Source organism: Caretta caretta, chromosome 3 (assembly GCF_965140235.1).
Source record: "Caretta caretta isolate rCarCar2 chromosome 3, rCarCar1.hap1, whole genome shotgun sequence".
Taxonomy (NCBI): Eukaryota; Metazoa; Chordata; order Testudines; family Cheloniidae; genus Caretta; species Caretta caretta.
In genome coordinates, this window is record NC_134208.1 from 82,430,871 (window position 1) to 82,450,882 (window position 20,012).

At 42.6% G+C, this 20,012-nt stretch overlaps 1 protein-coding gene across 6 annotated transcripts in view; it reads right to left on the reverse strand.

Moving 5' to 3' along the window:
• RTN4IP1 (reticulon 4 interacting protein 1) overlaps window positions 1-20,012 on the reverse strand; it is a 54,425-nt gene that overhangs the window by 19,034 nt on the left and 15,379 nt on the right. For all 6 annotated transcript variants that reach the window (XM_048844889.2, XM_048844887.2, XM_075126615.1 and 3 more), the window contains exons 6-8: window positions 19,526-19,662; window positions 17,410-17,593; window positions 14,884-14,976 (exon numbers count right to left, since the gene is read on the reverse strand). In XM_048844889.2, coding sequence (XP_048700846.1) covers window positions 14,884-14,976; window positions 17,410-17,593; window positions 19,526-19,662 — 414 coding nt within the window. The remainder of the gene's footprint in view (window positions 1-14,883; window positions 14,977-17,409; window positions 17,594-19,525; window positions 19,663-20,012) is intronic.

Below are 20,012 nucleotides of genomic sequence, written 5' to 3' on the forward strand. Positions count from 1 at the left end.
AAACAACAAAGCCTTAAACACCCTGTTTATTATACTAGAAAGATGTGCGTCATTTATAACACCCTGTTGATAAAGACAATTCTCCTTTGGGAGAAGCAGCTATTCATTTTCCCCCCCAATCTATGTAGCTGAATACTTTAAAAATTCATAATTACTCTCTCAAATTCCCATATTATTCAAAGTGGTCGCCATGTTAGTGTATATCAGCAAAAACAATGAGGCGTACTTGTGACACCTTAGAGACTTCATGAAGTGGGCTTTAGCCCACAAAAGCTTATGCCCAAATAAATCTGTTAGTCTCTAAGGTGCCACAAGTACTCCTCATTGTTTTTGCATATTATTCAAATATCTCTAAATGCCAAAGGTATAATGCAACAACCACCAACACAAGCAGCTTGCAAATTTCAGAAGCAGTAGCTCTTTTTCAAGCTTCTAAGCGAACAGCCCCCCTCCCTCACCCCCAATTTTACCAAACTGCAAAGGTTCATTTTCAGAAACGCAGCCCGGGAAATGAGTGCATAGCACATCTACCAGTGAAGGGGTCCATATATGCACTTCCCAAGCAAGGTTTTGAAAACTGGCCACATTCTCCACCCCCCACAGCTGCACAACCCTCATATAGTAGCTGAAAGTCCTGATGTAGGGTCCTTCACTCATTCCTCGGCATATTTTCAGTTCATATGATTGATATTAAATGCCCTACAGCAGGGGCGGGCAAACTTTTTGGCCTGAGGGCCACATCGGGTTTCGGAAATTGTATGGAGGGCTGGTTAGGGGAGGTTGTGCCAGGCTGTGCCCGTGCCTCTGCCCCCATCCGCCCCCCCCCCGCTTCTCACCCCGACAGCCCCCCTGCCCCATCCACCCACCCATCCCCGCTTCCTGTCCCCTGACCACCCCCGGAACCCCTGCCCCTGATTGCCCCCCAATGCCCCATTCCCTGCCCTCTGACCACCCCGACCCCTATCCACACCCCCGTCCCCGACCACCACCCCAAACTCCCCTGCCCTCTATCCAACCCCCCCGCTCCCTGCCCCCTTACCGCGGCGCACCGGTGGCTGGCGGCACTGCAGCTGCACGGCCCAGAGCGTTGCGCGGGTGTAGTGTAGTAAATTGCTCTCCATAACTGCTACCAGTAGCACATTCCTACGCGGAGCAGCTTAATACACTATGCTGGCAGCATGGCCCGCTGAAGCTGCGGGGGGGAAGGAGGGGGACAGGGAGACGACACACGGACCACAGTGTGGGAGGGACCGGGGACAGGGGCTAGCCTCCCAGGCCAGGAGCTCAGGGGCCGGGCAGGAAGGTCATGCGGGCCGGATGTGGCCTGCAGGCCGTAGTTTGCCCACCTCTGTCCTACAGCAAAGCACAAATCTGCAATAAAGAATTGATCTGTGTGACTGCAAAAAGCCAGGACATTAGTAATCAAAACAACCTATTATGCCACAGTAGTCACCTGATTTCTTACTCAGAGAAGTCAAATCAGCAGTGCCAAGTGGAAAAGCATACACGACTGGGATGTAAGCTCCCACCCACACACAAACAACTTGGAAGAAAGGATCAGAATTAGTATATTTGATTCTCCCCTAAAGCCATTGTGCTAATATATATTCACCAGCTGCATCAAGTGTGCACACTCTGGTGTGACAAGGTGGGTGAGGTAATATCTTCTGTTGGTGAGAGACAAGCTTTCGAGCTACTTCAGGTCTGGGCTCTGTGTAGCTCGAAAGCTTCTCTCTCTCATCACCAGAAGTTGGTCCAATAGAAGATGTTACCTCATCCACCTTGTCTCTCTAATATCCTGGGACTGACACAGCTACAACACCACTGCATACCACACTCTGGAGTGTAAGTTTTACCTGGCTGGACAAGGGGAGCGACACAACTGGTTTTCTTTGCAGTGGGATGGAGAACTGGCAGAGGGGGCAGTCAGATGCTGCATAACACTCACTACTACCCAATATTGGAGCAACTCTGACTGAGTTCAAGACTAATTTAGTTTTGTTATGCTGGTCAGAATCAGTGCTGCCCGAGTGATCAACAACCTCAGGGACAGGTAGGGTGACCAGATGTCCCGATTTTACAGGGACAGTTCCAATTTTGGGTCTTTTTCTTATATAGCCTCCTCCTACCCCCGCCCAATTTTTCACATTTGCCGTCTGGTCACCCTAGGGACAGGGAGGTAAAGCAATAGTGTCTTTGGCCATGCTGATGGGGTGGATCAAGCAGCTGCTGTGACTTTGCAAGGGAAATGTAGCATCAACAGCAGTGGCTGTCCTCCATTGCTTTAGCAGCAGCAGGGTGGGGAAAGAGCAGGGAAAATTCGCTAACTTGTTTGTACCGAGCATGGTTTGAGGAATCTGAACTACCTATAAAAGTTATTAAAATAAGATCTATTTGCCGAGCTTCACTTCAGTTTAAAACAAAGAGAGGTAGACTCCTCAGAAACACACAGCACAAAACCACTGATTAGCCCAGGGGGAGTGTGGCCTGTGGCAGGGTGAGGCTATCAGAATAGTAATCAGGAAAGGTTGGAGCTCAGATATGATCCCCAGATGGAAGCACAGAAGAGCCATTTATAAGGAAAGGTACAATAAGGATAATTCCAGACACCAACACTGGTTATATAAAGATTTCAGAACAAAAACAAGACTATTACCCTCCGTAGACCCAACATTCGTTTTGAACTATGAGTGATTACTTGTATCAGATTATAACACTATGTCTTAGGTTCTCAATATATCACAAAGTTCACAGCACATTTTAAAAATGGTGCTCTAGGGGATTCAGAGGAATCCCTAGCCCAACCTGATCGAATGCAAAACACTGCGTGTATCACTGCCACCAAATGCTCACCGCTCATATGCTCCATTGTTAGAAACCTCTGGTCTGATTTAAACACTGACCCCTAGGCAATGCTCTAGAGACATGAATACTAAATTGATGATCCTGGCAATCTAAAGCATTAAAAAATTTCTCTGGCCTGCTGATTAGCCCACTGTTTGGATAACCCTGAAAGAGCTGACCATATCACAGCACAATGAGTCATTTGGCCTTTACCATAATCAACTGACACAGATAAAATCTCTTCCTGTGAACAAGTAGGCAGGCAGGAGGGAGCATCCCTGTTTGCTGAATACATGATAATAAGTGGAGATTAACTGGATAATGCAAACACTGCCTATTTACAGCCACACATCAGTCCCCTGCCAATGGACACTTACTTGTTCAGAGAAACAGGATTAAATAATAAAGGCTGGGGAGAGAACGGATTACACCCACAACTACAGAATTGTTTATCTGATAAAACAGATTGAGTTTGAATATTCTCTTGCTCTCCGTTCTTAATAATGCGCAGAACATTATAGATACAGATCCCTGGCCTCTTCAATGAGCTCCTTACATGTTTTAAAAGGAGGAGGAGGGGAGAGAGAGAGGGGAAACCTCTTTGCTAATGTTAGTTAAGAGTCTGAAATGTATCAAACCCAGCTCTGAACTCAACAGGCTATGACTGAAATGCTGCATTAGGAGTCCACTCAGTAGTAGTAATTTTCAAACCGTTGGCCAATCTGAATCTTTCCTTGGAGGTCCATATTTCTCTGATAAGAGATGCACTGGCCCTTTCAGTTCTGAAGTGAACAGACGAGCCTAAATCCTGCAGTCCTTACTCATATAAAACTCCCTAGGAGCTTTGAGCAAGAACTGAAGAATCAAACTCCATAACTCAAAAGCAATGATATTGCACTGGTTCTTTTCTGTGTTTCTACAGCACCCAGCACAATGATCCAGAGTAGGGCCTTTGGACACGAATATAAATGTTTGCTAACAATGCACTGCATACAAATATGCATATTTTGGGTTGAAATGAAGAACACACTGTAATTTTGAGACATGAAAGCATGACAGTACCTAGATCAGGGGCACTCATTCTGTGGAAAGGGCCAAATTCCATTTGTAATTATGGTTCATGAGCCAAGATATAAATGTAGGACTCACTACTCCCCTCCCTGCATCCACAGTGAATCTCCCCCGATGTCAATGAGAAGTTTGCACAAAGATCATTAGTTGAATTGGCTTTGATGTTGCAATTAAAAATTTCATTTTTGTTTGGTACTTTATAGTCACTAAGTGGAAAATACGCTCACCTTTAGGAACACCGCTATTTCTGCCTTTTGTTTCTCTTTCTTCCCCATCCTCCTTTCTGTTTCTCTCCTTTCTTATGTCTGCATTTCCTTCCCTGCTGCATCTCTCAAGTCCCACCTTCCACAGCCTTCACTCCCACCCCCTTCTGTATTTCACCACTGAAATGATATGCAATGAAATAGTTAATGCAGATATGAGAAGTGTCATCAATAGGCTCTAGACTTAACATCATAGTGAAATTAAGGGGTGGGAGGAAAGTTCACACCTCTTGGAGGCACTGTTTGAAGTTGCTGTCAGACCCAAATATGGCACTTGCAGTGATTACTCGTGTCACATATTCAAGGGTAGCTTTGGAACCCGAAGGCTAGAAGCAGGATTTTTCTTCTTAATGAAATCTTAGAATCTCCAAAAAATATGAATATTATGTGCACAAAAATACATTGAATAGCTTGACCTCTCTGCCTTGATCTTAAAATAACTAGAGCTTCAGAAATGCCTAATGAAAAATGATCAAATATGAACACACATGCTCTGGTGGTAAAGACCCAGGAATGGGAGGGAGAAGTTCTGGATTCTATTTATTCCAAGCTTTACCAAGGACTTCTTAGGAGACCCTAGATAAGTCACAAACCTCTCTTTCTGCCTCAATTTCTCCATCTGTCAAATGGTAACAATACCTAATTCACAGGGTGTCTTTGCATAACATTTGTGTCATACACACTAGCTGCTCTTCTGGTAACTTTTAAAGAATTAAAACAGCCATATTATGTTTCTTAAAACAACATATTGCTCCTAACTGCAGTTATGATAGAGTAACACGTGATCAATAAAATTCTGATAGCAAAGTCCAAGTGAATCCAGTTATGTTTGGGGGTTTAAGTGACGCACAGGCTGTATTTGATCATAACAGGAGCAGCTGGAGCAGCTTCCAGCACAATGAGGAGGAACAAGAGCCTGGAGCCAGCCCAAGAGCATTGTGTTTGCCAGGCCAGGCTCACCTCAATACATAGAATCATAGAATCATAGAATATAAGGGTTGGAAGGGACCCCAGAAGGTCATCTAGTCCAACCCCCTGCTCAAAGCAGGACCAATTCCCAGTTAAATCATCCCAGCCAGGGCTTTGTCAAGCCTGACCTTAAAAACCTCTAAGGAAGGAGATTCTACCACCTCCCTAGGTAACGCATTCCAGTGTTTCACTACCCTCTTAGTGAAAAAGTTTTTCCTAATATCCAATCTAAACCTCCCCCACTGTAACTTGAGACCATTACTCCTCGTTCTGTCATCTGATACCATTGAGAACAGTCTAGAGCCATCCTCTTTGGAACCCCCTTTCAGGTAGTTGAAAACAGCTATCAAATCCCCCCTCATTCTTCTCTTCTGCAGGCTAAACAATCCCAGCTCCCTCAGCCTCTCCTCATAACTCATATGTTCCAGACCCCTAATCATTTTTGTTGCCCTTCGCTGGACTCTCTCCAATTTATCCACATCCTTCTTGAAGTGTGGGGCCCAAAACTGGACACAGTACTCCAGATGAGGCCTCACCAATGTCGAATAGAGGGGAACGATCACGTCCCTCGATCTGCTCGCTATGCCCCTACTTATACATCCCAAAATGCCATTGGCCTTCTTGGCAACAAGGGCACACTGCTGACTCATATCCAGCTTCTCGTCCACTGTCACCCCTAGGTCCTTTTCCGCAGAACTGCTGCCTAGACATTCGGTCCCTAGTCTGTAGCTGTGCATTGGGTTCTTCCGTCCTAAGTGCAGGACCCTGCACTTATCCTTATTGAACCTCATCAGATTTCTTTTGGCCCAATCCTCCAATTTGTCTAGGTCCTTCTGTATCCTATCCCTCCCCTCCAGCGTATCTACCACTCCTCCCAGTTTAGTATCAAGTTAGAGTGGCTGGATGCGGCTAATTTACCCCATGTTAAACACACTGGACTATGCAGAGGAAAGCTCTAATTGGTGTAAGGAAAAATGGACAGCTTCTCTTGTAGAACTCTCTAGTCTAGTAGCAGGCAGTGGAAGCTGTTCTATATTGCATCACACACTCTTCAGTGTTACTCACTTGTGCTGTTAGTTTAATCTGACTGGTGTTATAAATCCCACACAAACAAGAAGTGAGAGCTGTTTGTGCAGCTGCATCTCCTATTTATACTTCCCCTCTACCTGAGTTTGCTTTTTTTCCAACAGAGGAAAATGTCTCCCCTTACTGGAGAGCCCTCCTCTCCCCATGGTTTGCACACTCCCAGGGGCAAGGGCTGAGAAAATGAAACACCACACCATATTCAGAAGCTGTTTTGTTCACCACCTTTACCCATTCTACTGTAACTATTTTTAGTAAATCTAGATGTATTCCCCCCCGGAAGACAAGATCCCTGAAAGTCAGTGCTGATTAACCACAGAATACACAACTGCATCAGGCTAACCAAGTGAGAGAGCAACACATTTGAGTAAGTGTCTGGTATCTGCTTACACTGTTCCAGGTCTAATCATGATTTATGTGAATCTGAATATTCAAATAAAGCCCAACACCTGTGTAAAGAGGGTACATTTTGAGTTAGCTTTGCTTATGGAAACTGTATTAATGTAAGCACTGAAGAATTTTCATGATCACCATGAGTAAGCTATACTATCTGAGAAGAGAGGAACAGATGAGTTTAATAAAAAACAGAATTCACAGCATTTTATACAGCCTTAGCTACATGCAGCTCTAGAGTTCTCTCTCTCTCAGAACAAAACAAAAAACCCTACAAAGATGGGTTATTTAACAGAAAGTCTTTGCAACATCTCCCAAAAATCAATACCTCAGGCTCCAGCCAACCATCACGAAAAACTAATTAAAGTCAAGGCATCTCCACCGAGAACACCTAAACATACAAAGCTAGACAGGGTGGGGTCAAGCTTTCCAACTGATCTTACCCTGGAGAGGGATGGACTCTGCAGAGTCAATGTGGGCTCTTATCCAAGTATTGTCTCAAATCCCTCTTCCTTCCACATGCAAAAACCTCTGACCTTAGTTCAGTTAGCTTTGGATGAAGCAACCACTAATCTGGGGATGTAAGCTAAAGTCCAAATCTGGCTGGTAACCCATCCACTTTGCATTGAGGACACAAGTTAAACCACTCAAGTGCCGATAGTCCTCCAACGCCGTGCCACAATTCCCCATGTGTCAAGAAGGACAGACAAGTACACCCACAATTCACTAGGAAAGAATCATAGTGGCTCAGCATACTGCAGCACTGAGAACCATAAGATATGTCCCCAGAAGCCCTAGAACATACACAGATGAGCGCAGCAGTGTGGACATAGCAACTCAAATGTCACTTTGCAGGGCGGCTGCTCAGAGCCAGCCTAGGCTAACCAGCGTGTTCAGATCTGGGTGACATTCACCTCAGTTAACTCTAAAGTGAAGACAAATCCTGGGAGGCATGGGAACAAAATCATAAGAATTTTGTAAGTTAAAACCTTGGACTGCACGCAGAAACTATCAACATCAGTGCAGACTATGGAGCACGGTTATCTGTTCCAAGCAAGGATCCCATTAAATACATGAGCAGAACACCTTTGTTACTAGCTGAAGTTTCTAGATAGTGTTAAGTGTAGACCCTGCAGAGCACATTGCACCAATCTGGCCATGATGGGACAAAGGCCTAAATCGCTGGTGCGGTCCACATCCAAAAAGATACTGAATTTGTAGAGTCGTTTGGGATCCAAGATGCTATAGCAGAGAAGACATCTACAGCAATATGTGGCAGGAATGAAGGGGATGTTACCTGCAGATCCCTAATAAGAGGGGTGGGGAGCAAATAAATAAATAGCATGCACAGTGAACACATTCAGTCAAAAGGTTGCGGTTACCTCCACAAATGGTGCAGCAAGGAAACTGGCAGAAGGACAGATTGGATATCTGAACAGGCAGACAATCTGAGGGGTGTCAGGTTTGATTACAATATTGATCTGTAATTTGCCTCTTCAATTCTAAAGGCTGGCAATAATAATAGGAAATTATATTACATTTTTCCATCAGGAGATCTCAAAGCATTTTACCAAGGTGGATAAGTAGCACTATCCCTATTTTTCAGATGGAGAAACTGAGGCACAAATTGGTTAAGTGATTTGTATAATGTCCCACAGCCAGGAATAGCGACGATGTATCCTGACACCCTCTCTGGGTCCTGGTCCATGACTAGAGATCCTAGACATTACAGTAATACCAGTAAATAGGTTAGTAATTGTTATAATAAATCCTTTGAGAGATAGATTCAGTCATATGAAAATTCATCGGTCCCCGACAGAATAGTTGAGAACTGCAGCTTTAAGATGCAAATCTCCTTCCTTTTCCAAGGATTTTGCCTGAGGGAGCAAGGTGCTGTTTATTTTGGGAATGCCTTTTGAAACAGATGTTTTATTTATTAAACAACACACTATAGATGCAAACTGAGATATGCTTCTGAAGCTTATTCTCAGCACAGAGAGGAATTATTTGAAAAGTTTGGGAAAACTCTGATCATTTTTAAGTAATTTAAGGAAATTAAATCACTTTTGTGACACTGATGGCTCAAACTTACTTAGAAATAGCATTCAAACTTGGCACATGTATAGCCCATCAACATCAGGACAAGTGACAAACATGTTAGAATTGTGTAGTATATAAATAATAAAGGCATTTGAAAATAACATGCTCCGTGTGCGGTATGCTATTTTCTACTAACTTCAAACTATGCATAGAGGGCCAATACACCAGACACAGACACACAGTTAGAAACAGATGTACATCTGGCTATCTAGAGGCTGAAATATGTAACATCTGTTCAAATCAGCATAGTTATTTGAATGAGTGATCTCCATTATGAATTTAACAACATTCACATAAAAACACTGCATGGCTTCCCGGGGAGAAGGGCATGTGGGGAGAGTGAAGTGTTTTGTTTTAAGATAAACACACCTTACTATTTTCACACTGGGACTAATTTCATACTGGTAATTCACACACATTTTCTTCTTCTATGTTAAATATAACAACACTGAAACAATCAAAGGTACTTGGAATGTAACCCCTCATATTGAAATAACAGCAATTACCTTAAACAGTGCTACATTTTCAGCATAGATACCTCTTGCACAAACAAGGGGATATTTAAGTGTCTAAATATCCAGCTGTATGCACAAGTTGTAGTAACCAGGCAGGCAGATCATAGTGGTCCCTTTTGTCTATCATTATGGGATCATTAAGATCATTATATAAGACTGTTATTTCCCAATATTCTGCACAGTTTTAATATGGGGTTTGTGATCACATGAATTCCTCAATGCTAACTGACAAGAGAGTTGCAGGAATATCTTGATTCTGGTATGTACTTTGTGATTCACCAAAAAATATCATGTGTGTTCTTAAATAAAAGGCAGACTCACACTGCTCATTAATGTCATCGTGAAATATATGTACAAATACTATGTCAATAATTATCTTTATATACTGAAAATATGGTTTTAAAATCTGCATCAAGGCAGGGGTGAAATAAAGGTTTTCCTCCAAACAGGAGGTAAGAAATGTCTCTCTCTCGGCTCATAAATTAAGCATTGAACGCTAACACAATGGAAGCTCATTTCCATAAAATGTCAGAATTTAACAGAGAGCTGTGAAGCCAACAAGGAAGGAACACAAAGGAAAAATAGATCAGAGGTGGTTATCCAAAGACAATAAGCTCTGGCAGTGAATCTAGGAAGCAAAAAAGACACCCCATAATCCTCCATCTAGGAAGCAGGTATGAAAACGAGATCACAACCAGCCTTAGCTGAAATGCTGCATAGGACTTTCAGGGCGAGAAACTTCTTTAGATGGGACATTAGCCATTTAAGTTAAGTGTAGTCTCCAGAAAGCGTGTTATGATTTTGTTTTGTATGTAAACCATTTGTTTTGAATTTTCTTACTGTCACATGACTCTTGAATCTCTGATGATAAACTTATTCTTGGTTTCACTACAGATATATCTATCAGTGCTGTGGTATTAAGCAAAGAGCTGATCCGGAGTTGCATCGTACACGGTAGTGTGTGCACAGTTCCCTTGGGGACAGCAGACCTGGTATTTCTGTGAGTGTTCAGTGGATATGGGGCTGATCACTACAGGGGAACACTTCAAAGGGACTCAGGGACTTGGGTGCACCTACTGCTAACCTGCAAGGCAAAGTAAGGGTAGGCATTGTCCAGAGGAAAGTGCTTGGGTGGCTAACAGGCTCATGGTGTCCTGGACCCGATTCCCAGTCCAAGCAGGACTCCCTCATGCCAAAGACAGGGGGAAACATGGTGAGTCACAATCCTGGGTACCCTGACAACAAAATAAAATTCTACATAGATAAATGTAAGTTGCTACACTTAGGGAAGAAAAACCCAATGCACAAATACAGAATGGGAGATAACTGGCTTGGCAGCAGCACTGCTGAGAAAGATCTGGGAGTTGCAGTGCATCACAAGCTCAATATGAGCCAGCAACATGATGCTGTTGCAAAAAAAGCTAACACAATTTTGGGTTGCATTAACAGAGACATGGTATGCAAGACACGGGAGGTGATAGTACCATCTATTCGGTTCTGGTTAGGCCTCAGCTGGAGTTCTGGGTCCAATTTTGGCACCAATGTATAGAAAGGACGTAGAGAAACTGGAAAGGATCAAGAGGCAAGCAACAAAGATGATCAAAGGGATGGAAAGCAAACCATATGAGCAAAGGCTGAAGGAACTGGGTATGTTTAGTTTAGAAAAGAGATTAAGGAGGGGACATGATAGTGGTCTTCATATACTTGAAAGGTTGCCATAAAAAAAGATGGAGAAAAGTTGTCCTCTGTGGCAAGAGAGAACAAGAGGCAATGGGTTCAAACTATAACATAGCAGATTTAGATTAAATCTCAGGAGAAAACTTCCTAACTGTAAGAACAGTAGGACCATGGAACAGACTGCCTAGGGAGGTTGTGGAAGCTCCTTCACCGGAAGCTTTCAAAAGGAGGCTGGATAGCTATCGGTCTTGGATGGTTTAAACCAGGGGTCGGCAACCTTTCAGAAGTGGTGTGCCGAGTCTTCATTTATTCACTCTAATTTAAGGTTTTGCGAGCCAGTAATACATTTTAACGTTTTTAGAAGGTCTCTTACTATAAGTCTATAATATATAACTAAACTATTGTTGTATGTAAAGTAAATAAGGTTTTTAAAATGTTTAAGAAGCTTCATTTAAAATTAAATTAAAATGCAGAGCCCCCCGGACCGGTGGCCAGGATCCGGGAGTGTGAGTGTCACTGAAAATCAGCTCGTGTGCTGCCTTTGGCAAGTGTACCATGGGTTGTCCACCCCTGGTTTAGACACAACAAATCCTGCATCTTGGCGGCGGGGGAGGGGGGGGGGGTGTTAAATTAGGACAGGGTTACACAGAAGTGCATTCACCCCTATGAAGGATAGGTCCATGAATGGCTATTAACAAGATGCAACCTCATTCTCTGGGTGTCTGAGTGCCAGAAGATGGGAGTGGATGACAGGGGATGGATCACTCAATGACTGCCTGTTCTGTTCATTCCCTCTGATACACCAGGCACTGGCCACTGTCAGAAGACAGGATACTTGGCTAGATGGACCATTGGTCTGACCCAGTATTGCTGTTCCTATATTCTTATGCTGATTGAGAACCTGATCCAAATTCCCCATTGACTTCAATGGACAATGGCATCTGCATGTCTAGCCTCCATATGGCTCATTTATTATAAACTAGTTTCATAAACAAATATTATTCATAATTTAGTTGTGGGATGTTTTGTGACATATATATCCCCTTCCCCCACCCCCCCGCATTTCACATTTCCTCCCCCAATGAATCGATGATCACTCAATTTGAGGGAACCAATGTGTACAGACAACAGAATTACATGATATTAAAGTAGATCCAAATGGAACAGATATGGGTTTTATACAATACTTTTCATATACTGCATTTTACAAAGCAATGAGTTAAATACTGTTAGCATAATGACTATGTAGATAAAACATTATTTGACACTACAGCCGGTTTTTGTAGAGACACAGAATAAAAGACTAAACAAACACCTTTATCCTCCTACCATCTAACAATAAAAAGGTACATCAGGACATCCTTAAATGTATGACATACATTTTAAATAGCATTAGCATCCCCTGTCCAGATTATTAGGCAGATGAATAATTAAGCCTTTTCTCTATTGCATAAACAGATATTTCCCAAGACACCTTTGTCATAAATATAAAGGGAAGGGTAAACCCCTTTGAAATCCCTCCTGGCCAGGGGAAAGCTCCTCTCACCTGTAAAGGGTTAAGAAGCTAAAGGTAACCTCGCTGGCACCTGACCAAAATGACCAATGAGGAGACAAGATACTTTCAAAAGCTAGGAGGAGGGAGAGGAACAAAGGGTCTGTGTCTGTCTGTGTGCTGCTTCTTGCCAGGGACAGAACAGGAATGGAGTCTTAGAACTTTTAGTAAGTAATCTAGCTAGGTATGTGTTAGATTATGATTTCTTTAAATGGCTGAGAAAAGAATTGTGCTGAATAGAATAACTATTTCTGTCTGTGTATCTTTTGTGTAACTTAAGGTTTTGCCTAGAGGGGTTCTCTATGTTTTTGAATCTAATTACCCTGTAAGATATCTACCATCCTGATTTTACAGGGGGGATTTCTTCATTTCTATTTACTTCTATTTTTATTAAAAGTCTTCTTGTAAGAAACTGAATGCTTTTTCCTTGTTCTCAGATCCAAGGGTTTGGGTCTGCGGTCACCTATGCAAATTGGTGAGGCTTTTTATCCAACATTTCCCAGGAAAGGGGGGGTGCAAGTGTTGGGAGGATTGTTCATTGTTCTTAAGATCCAAGGGTCTGGGTCTGTAGTCACCTAGGCAAATTGGTGAGGCTTTTTACCAAACCTTGTCCAGGAAGTGGGGTGCAAGGTTTTGGGAAGTATTTTGGGGGGAAGGACGCATCCAAACAGCTCTTCCCCAGTAACCAGTATTAGTTTGGTGGTGGTAGCGGCCATTCCAAGGATAACGGGTGTAATATTTTGTACCTTGGGGAAGTTTTGACCTAAGCTGGTAAAGATAAGCTTAGGAGGTTTTTCATGCAGGTCCCCACATCTGTACCCTAGAGTTCAGAGTGGGGGAGGAACCTTGACAACCTTCATGGGCATATTCTGCATTTTTGTTTTAAACATAAAGTAGGAACAGAACACAAATGTGCTGTGACTGGCCAAGGGTCAGGACAAGCAGTAACTAGGAAGACAAGGTATTTCTGCTCCTTATTAAACTTTGATTTGTTGAGTGTGGTCATGCAAGATCATAGGAAACGAAGCATCTGCTGTGGGTTCTTTCTAGGCTGCAGATTGTGCTTGAAACGTTGGATGCAATGCCAAGTGAAGTGGTGTGAAGCTGCAGCCAGGAGCGCTGTCATAAAACACTACAACCCATTTACTAATACAGCCCCTGTGTAGCAGTAGTCTGAGGTAATATTCTTTGAAGTGCTGACATACTGGCGTATTGAGTATATGAGCAGAACAGGAAGTGCACCTTATCCTGTGTGCCTGGTCAACAGCACTAAAAAGGTGAATAGCAGCAATGAAGTGGCGCAAAGATCATTCAGGAATTGGGAAAAAAGAAGGACAAAACTAAAAATACCAGTTTCTGGAAGGGGAGGGGGAAATATATAGTGGAGAGAAAGGAAATCCAAATGGGGACATAATTTGATAACCTACACACTTCTAGAAGAGGACCAATCTTTTAGACCCAGGAGTGTGAAATGGCCTGGAGAGTCATGTTCTAGAATCAACAGTGCATAGGGGCAGGTTCTCTTCCTTGTGCTGCTTCGGCAGCACAAAGGCACTAGGAAACTGTCCACAGCATCTCTGCTGGAGATTTCCCCACTGGGGGTGGGGGGGGGAAGTCCCCAAAAGATGCAGATACAGCAAGGCCAGTTCTTACAGCACCTCATCTCTCAGCGTGGGGGGATGGAGGGGAGACAAGTTACACTGTCAGGAGGAGCCTCCCCATCCTCTCTTGCAGACAACTTGTAACAAGCTCTTAAACCTGGGAAAATTAGGAAAGTAATAGTACACTTTCCTCATCATGCCCCTTTTCTGATTCCACTGTGGAAAGCTTCATGACAATTGACAATTTAAAAGACAATGGAGCTTGATGAAATTATGTTAAAGTATCACTGAATTTTATACTCCTAAAAAGAGAAAAAAAATACATACAAGATTCTCCAGACCACTCTGCCAATGCCTGTCAGCCGTGACCTGTAATACACTAAATATTCTAGCACTGTACATGTTGGGGTAGTTGGGTACATGGATAGAAGAAGCAGTCAAGTTCATTTTGACTGAAGAACCAACCAGGTGTCCCTACTACCCCAACACCCTTTTTTCATTTTCATTGTCAGAGTTCAGGCTAAACAATCACTTCCAGTGCCAAAAGTAGCCCATTTTGCCTGTAGCCCAGTAAATGTAATGTCTGAAAAGAGTGGAAAATCCTATTATTAACACAGTAGGAAACACCAATGTCTACATTCTGTACACTGGGGCAAGAACTAAGTGAGAAAGAAAAGTTGAAGAGCAACAATTAACCCTCTCACTGAGCAGCTTGTAATGTTTTATTCCTTAACTGTGAATTATACACTTTTTAAGGCAAAGAAGCATTTATTTCAGCAATAATACAGTGGGTTAAATTACTGATTCTAACATACCTTTCCTGAATCAACCAGTTTTGCTATTTCATCCAAAGATTGGCCACTCGGTGTGAAAAATGCCCATCTATAATGGATTCCTTTACAGAGGTGCTGAAATGGACAGATCACACAAAGAGTTACAAAGAAACTCAAAATATGAACCGCATATTTAAACAAGAGAGTCAGAGCCTAACAAGGGATCTTAAGAAAAATGTGGGAAATATTTTCTGGTGTCTAAATGTCACAGAAGTACATGGACTAGATGTACGCACATGGATGCTGCGTCGTCACAAAAAGATCAGAGTGAAATCCAGTGTCCAACTGCATGAGTTGGCTGGTTGTGATAAAAGCCTTATCTTCACAGCCAGAAAAGCAAGACTGCACAGTTTACATCTTGTATAAGAAACAGTCACATGTTTACACACACACACTGAATCCTGAATTTTGCTGGGGAGTCAGAGCCTTTCACCTCTATATAATCAGTTCAAATCCAGCCCAGGGTGGTGATGGCAGAAAATCATTACTGCCTGATAACTGGATAGTGGCCCATTTGAAGTGGGTTGGTTGTCTCAGTCCAGCTCTCAGCTGACAGGCATACTCGGTGGCAGTATCAGTGGCTAAGAACCGAGCAGACCTAGAAAGAATGAGCTATTTGTACCCTCTCTCACTCATAGAGGCAGGGTTGAGGCACACTAGGGGAGCAATGTGAAAAAAGCTAACGTTGCTGCTATGCATCACACTCCTTGAAGAGCCAGCCACCTTCCATCTTTGAAGCTGTCAATCCGTCATTCACTACTGTTAAATTATTTTTATTATTATATATTATAGTAAATTATACATTAAAATACATAAATTATGTTAAATATACATAAATAGTCAACTATATTATATACACACACACAAATATAGGCAGCCCTACAAGGTCAACCTGGGCTCTGACAGGAAAGTCAGCTTTTTCTAGCTCAACTTCACTGCCAGTAATATAGATTCTACAGGCCAGCTTTTACTCTTGGATACATCATGCAGAGACAGAACTAAAGAATCTGCTGAAAAAGAAGGTGTCATTTTTACAAGGTAGCTTTTCAGAAGATAGCTGCGTTTTAAAGCGGACACTGACAAACAGATAGGGGCCTACCCCTACCAATTTTGCTAGGAGAAAGAGGTGAATCAAAAAGGGGATTTTGATTAAAATTTCAGGAAGATCTCACATTCAACCATACAAGTCAGGAGTAACTCCAATGACTGAAATCTGGTTTGAGAACAGAATCAGGGCCTTGATTTTTCAAATACAATTGAAACGTGATACATGACACAAAATGCCTCTCATGTAAACGTGCAGAAAGCTGCATTGAGCAATATGGGTACAGCCTTCTTTCCAGGCTCGTACTTCACTTCATCATGAACAGGAGGCCTCCCTTTTAAAGGGTCAGTATTAGACTTGGGGTCTCATTCAAATATGCAACCACAACAACTGTAGAAAAAGCACTCCTTTGGAGAGCAAGAATTGCACGTTCAGGGAAAAAACAAGCCTTTAAAAAAATAAAAAGTTCACCTGTTTCCGACAGAAAGAAATTTAAAAAGTGAAGACAGAAAAATTAGGGTAACAATATCACCACTCAGAAACACAAGTCGGAAGAGAGAAGAAAGGAAAAAGGAAAATAAAAAGTGTTTCCTAGCTGTCCTGTGGGAATTCTCTCCATTAGGGATGAAGACAGCGCATCACTGGAGCAAACAAACAATGTGTTGGGTGAAATCCTGACCCCAATGAAGTCAAAAGCAAAACTCCCATTGACTTCAATGGGGCCAGGATTTCATCTGTTGCATTTACTGTGGACATATCAACAGGACTTACTATGAAAAAAGTAGAATGAAAAACCTTAACTCAGAGGCACCCAAAACACTCCCACATCAGCCAGACAGATATCGGTTCTCACTCAACTATCACCAACCCCATATGTGGAGGTGTGGCAAAGTACCTTGTTCTCCTCAGCAGACTCAGTCCTTTTTAGCCTTGGAGACACCGGCTTGGGCAAGGCAAATCCTTACAGGTAGCACAGGGTCCGGTTATTCCTTTCCCTGATCAGTCCCTTGTGTTTGCTTTCCTTCCCTTCTGGGGAAGGAGTGCAGCCTCCCTTCCTGGAAGGGTTCGGTGTCTTGCTGCCATTAGCCTACTGGCAGCTTCCCTGCTTCTCTCACCCCCCGCCCCCGCACTTCCACGCCAGGGAGGGTTTAAAAAGGTCTGAACCTAATTAGCTCCCTGGCAACCCCTTTTCCATCTGAAATTTATTTCCCCTTGGTTCTCCTCAGTGGACAGGGAGAGGCCTTTTAATCCCTGGGACTAATTACTACCCCTCCCTTGTTTGTACTTGTTTGTCCTGGGTTTACCACAGAAGGAAAGGGAAAAAAATAGTTGGAAGAGTATAAGCATGCCTAACTAAGCACACAGGAATGAAGCAAAAAAAACCCAAAACATATGTACCAGGAAACTGACTGCATCCAAACTCCTTATTACATGGAGTTAAAGCATCTATTTTGTTACTGTACCTTTACAGCTTTGGTTCCAATCGTGACTCCTGTTTGTAGCATGCCATCAGCTACTCCAAGCCTGTCCACATTCAGTAGAAAGGGTGTTACCAAAGTAACATATGTGGCTCCTGACCATTTCTTGAGGAAATCTGGAGACCATTTTTCAGTGGGTCCACCAACATTATCTAGGATGAAATCAAACCTGGAACAGGGGGAAAGTGTGTTTGAAAAGCACGGTGTTGCACTGAAAAAATACAGAAACAGGGCAACAGTCTTGTAATTAACTTGTTTATTTCAGGGAAAAGGTGATTCTAAGCAGAGATTGACTATAGCTGAAATGTCCATTTGCAGATGCAAGGCATTGAAACAATCTGTGCACAGGAACGTAGCATGGAAGACCCAGACTTTCAACTAAATCCTAGTTCACTATAACTCAGCCCCACTGTACACAGAGATTGTACCTATATATTACTGGTCATTCACTACAGACAGGACACAACCATCACACGCTGATCTCAGGGCCAACTAACAATCTCACTGTAGCTAAACTGAATACCACCCTAATTGTTTAGAGTCGCTATTACTGTTACATTGGCCTACACATGCAGCAGCATCTAGGGTATCTGAAAGGCAAGTTGTGTCCACACTCACTATGGTGTGCAGCTACATGTAGCCCTGAAAGGCTCTGACAGCAGGGAAAGGATCCAGCAGCTCCCCTCTGCTGGGGCCTTTCACTGCAGTGAGGAAAAGGCTCTGTTAGGGGAGAGGCAGAGGAGCTGCTGGAGTGCTTCACTGCGGCGGGAAAAGCCTCCCACGATGGGGAGACAGCAGGACACTACAGTGCAAAAAATAGAAGCGTAGACAGGAGAAGCAATGCTTGTGCATGTAGGGTTCAGACATGTAGGACACTCTACTCACCTAAGCAGTGTCTCACCATCTACACTGCTATTTATACCCGTGCTAGCTGGGCATACTGTGTCTGTACTTTACATACTGCTGCAACTGTAGACCCACCCATATTCTAGAGCTTTGCATTCTTCTCCCAAGTAATATTTGCTTGAAAGTTTGAAGTTCAAACTATTTAGATTCAAATATAATTATCACAATTTATATTTGAATAAGTCTTTAAGAAAAAACAAGCAAAAAATCCTTAAGGTGAGAATTCCTATCAAACTACTAATTCCAAGGAAAACTCTGAATGAAACATTTTAAACATAAATGTATTTGTCTTGAAACATTTGTTATTTATCTGAGACAGCTGGACTAGACTTCCAGAGAAACTCAGTCTATTCCCAGCTCTGCCGCACACTTGCTATCAGACTTTAGTCATGTAACTGCTCCATGCCTCAGTTTCCCTTTTTGTAAAATGAGCTATTAGTGCTTACTTACCGCACACAAACTTGTAAAGCTTAATTCATTGTTTCCAATGTTGTTCCAGCTGTGCTGGTCTCAAGATATTACAGACACAAAGTGGATGAGGTAATATCTTTTATTGGAGCAACTTTGGTTGGTGAGAGAGACAAGCTTTCAAGCTTAGAGCTCTTCTTCAGGCCTGCTACAGCAACACTGCAAACATTACCGAATTAAGCTTTGCAAATCCTGTTTGAGATATGCCAACACCAAAGGTTCATTTTACAGAAAGGGAAATTGAGGCATGAAGCAGTTAAGTCTGAAGCAGAGCTCTGTATAGCTTGAAAGCTTGTCTCTTTCACCAACAGATGTTGGTCCAGTGAAAGATATTACCTCATCCACCTTGTCTTTCATTAATGTTTGTAAGCGTTTTGAGATCCTTGGAGGGAAGCTGATATAGTTGCGGAAATCATTATCATCATTCAAATGTGTTTAAATGAGTGAGCTCTTCCCCATTGACTTAATCTTATTTTTTCTGACTTAATACTGCAGAGCAGTCTGTATTTATGATATTCACTTCACAGGCCACATCCAAAGGGGGAAGGGCAGGGAGCTTGCTTTAGAAAGTAAGGCTTTGCAAACAGGAAGGCTCAAAACCCCAGAGGCAGGGAGTCTGCCAGACTAATTTAGGATTCCAGCAACACAAAAGGTATATGCAAGGGAGTTTGCTTGCTGCCTATGTCCCTTCAGCACTATATACATATTTAACTGCATTAGTACATACAGTGGTAACATTTTCAGTTGCTCTGCTACATCTCCAGATTTGTAATCAATCACATCATCTGCTCCGAGCTTTTTCACCAGGCTACTGGCATCCTGAGAACAAACTGCTGTCACATGACCACCCCAAGCTTTCATTAACTATAAAAAAAACAACATAAAAAATTCTAAGGTTTAAAAATTATTTAAACAGTGAAAATACCTGAGAAGACCAACATCTCATTATCAACAGAATCCAAATAAACATCTGCAATACAGAGGGGGTACAGCAGGTGCATTGTGTTACTGTGTAGGGCAACTCACTAACACACAACTCCATAAATGGTGTTTAGGATATGCAGTTATAATAATTTTCTACTCTGATGCCTCTTACAGATCTTAGATACCAGGCTACCTTAAGTAAAAGGCTTTGTGCCTTTCAAAGTTGGCCATTTGGACAGTTAATTCTTCAGATGCTGCTGACTACCTAAGCATGCACATGGCTGCTAATA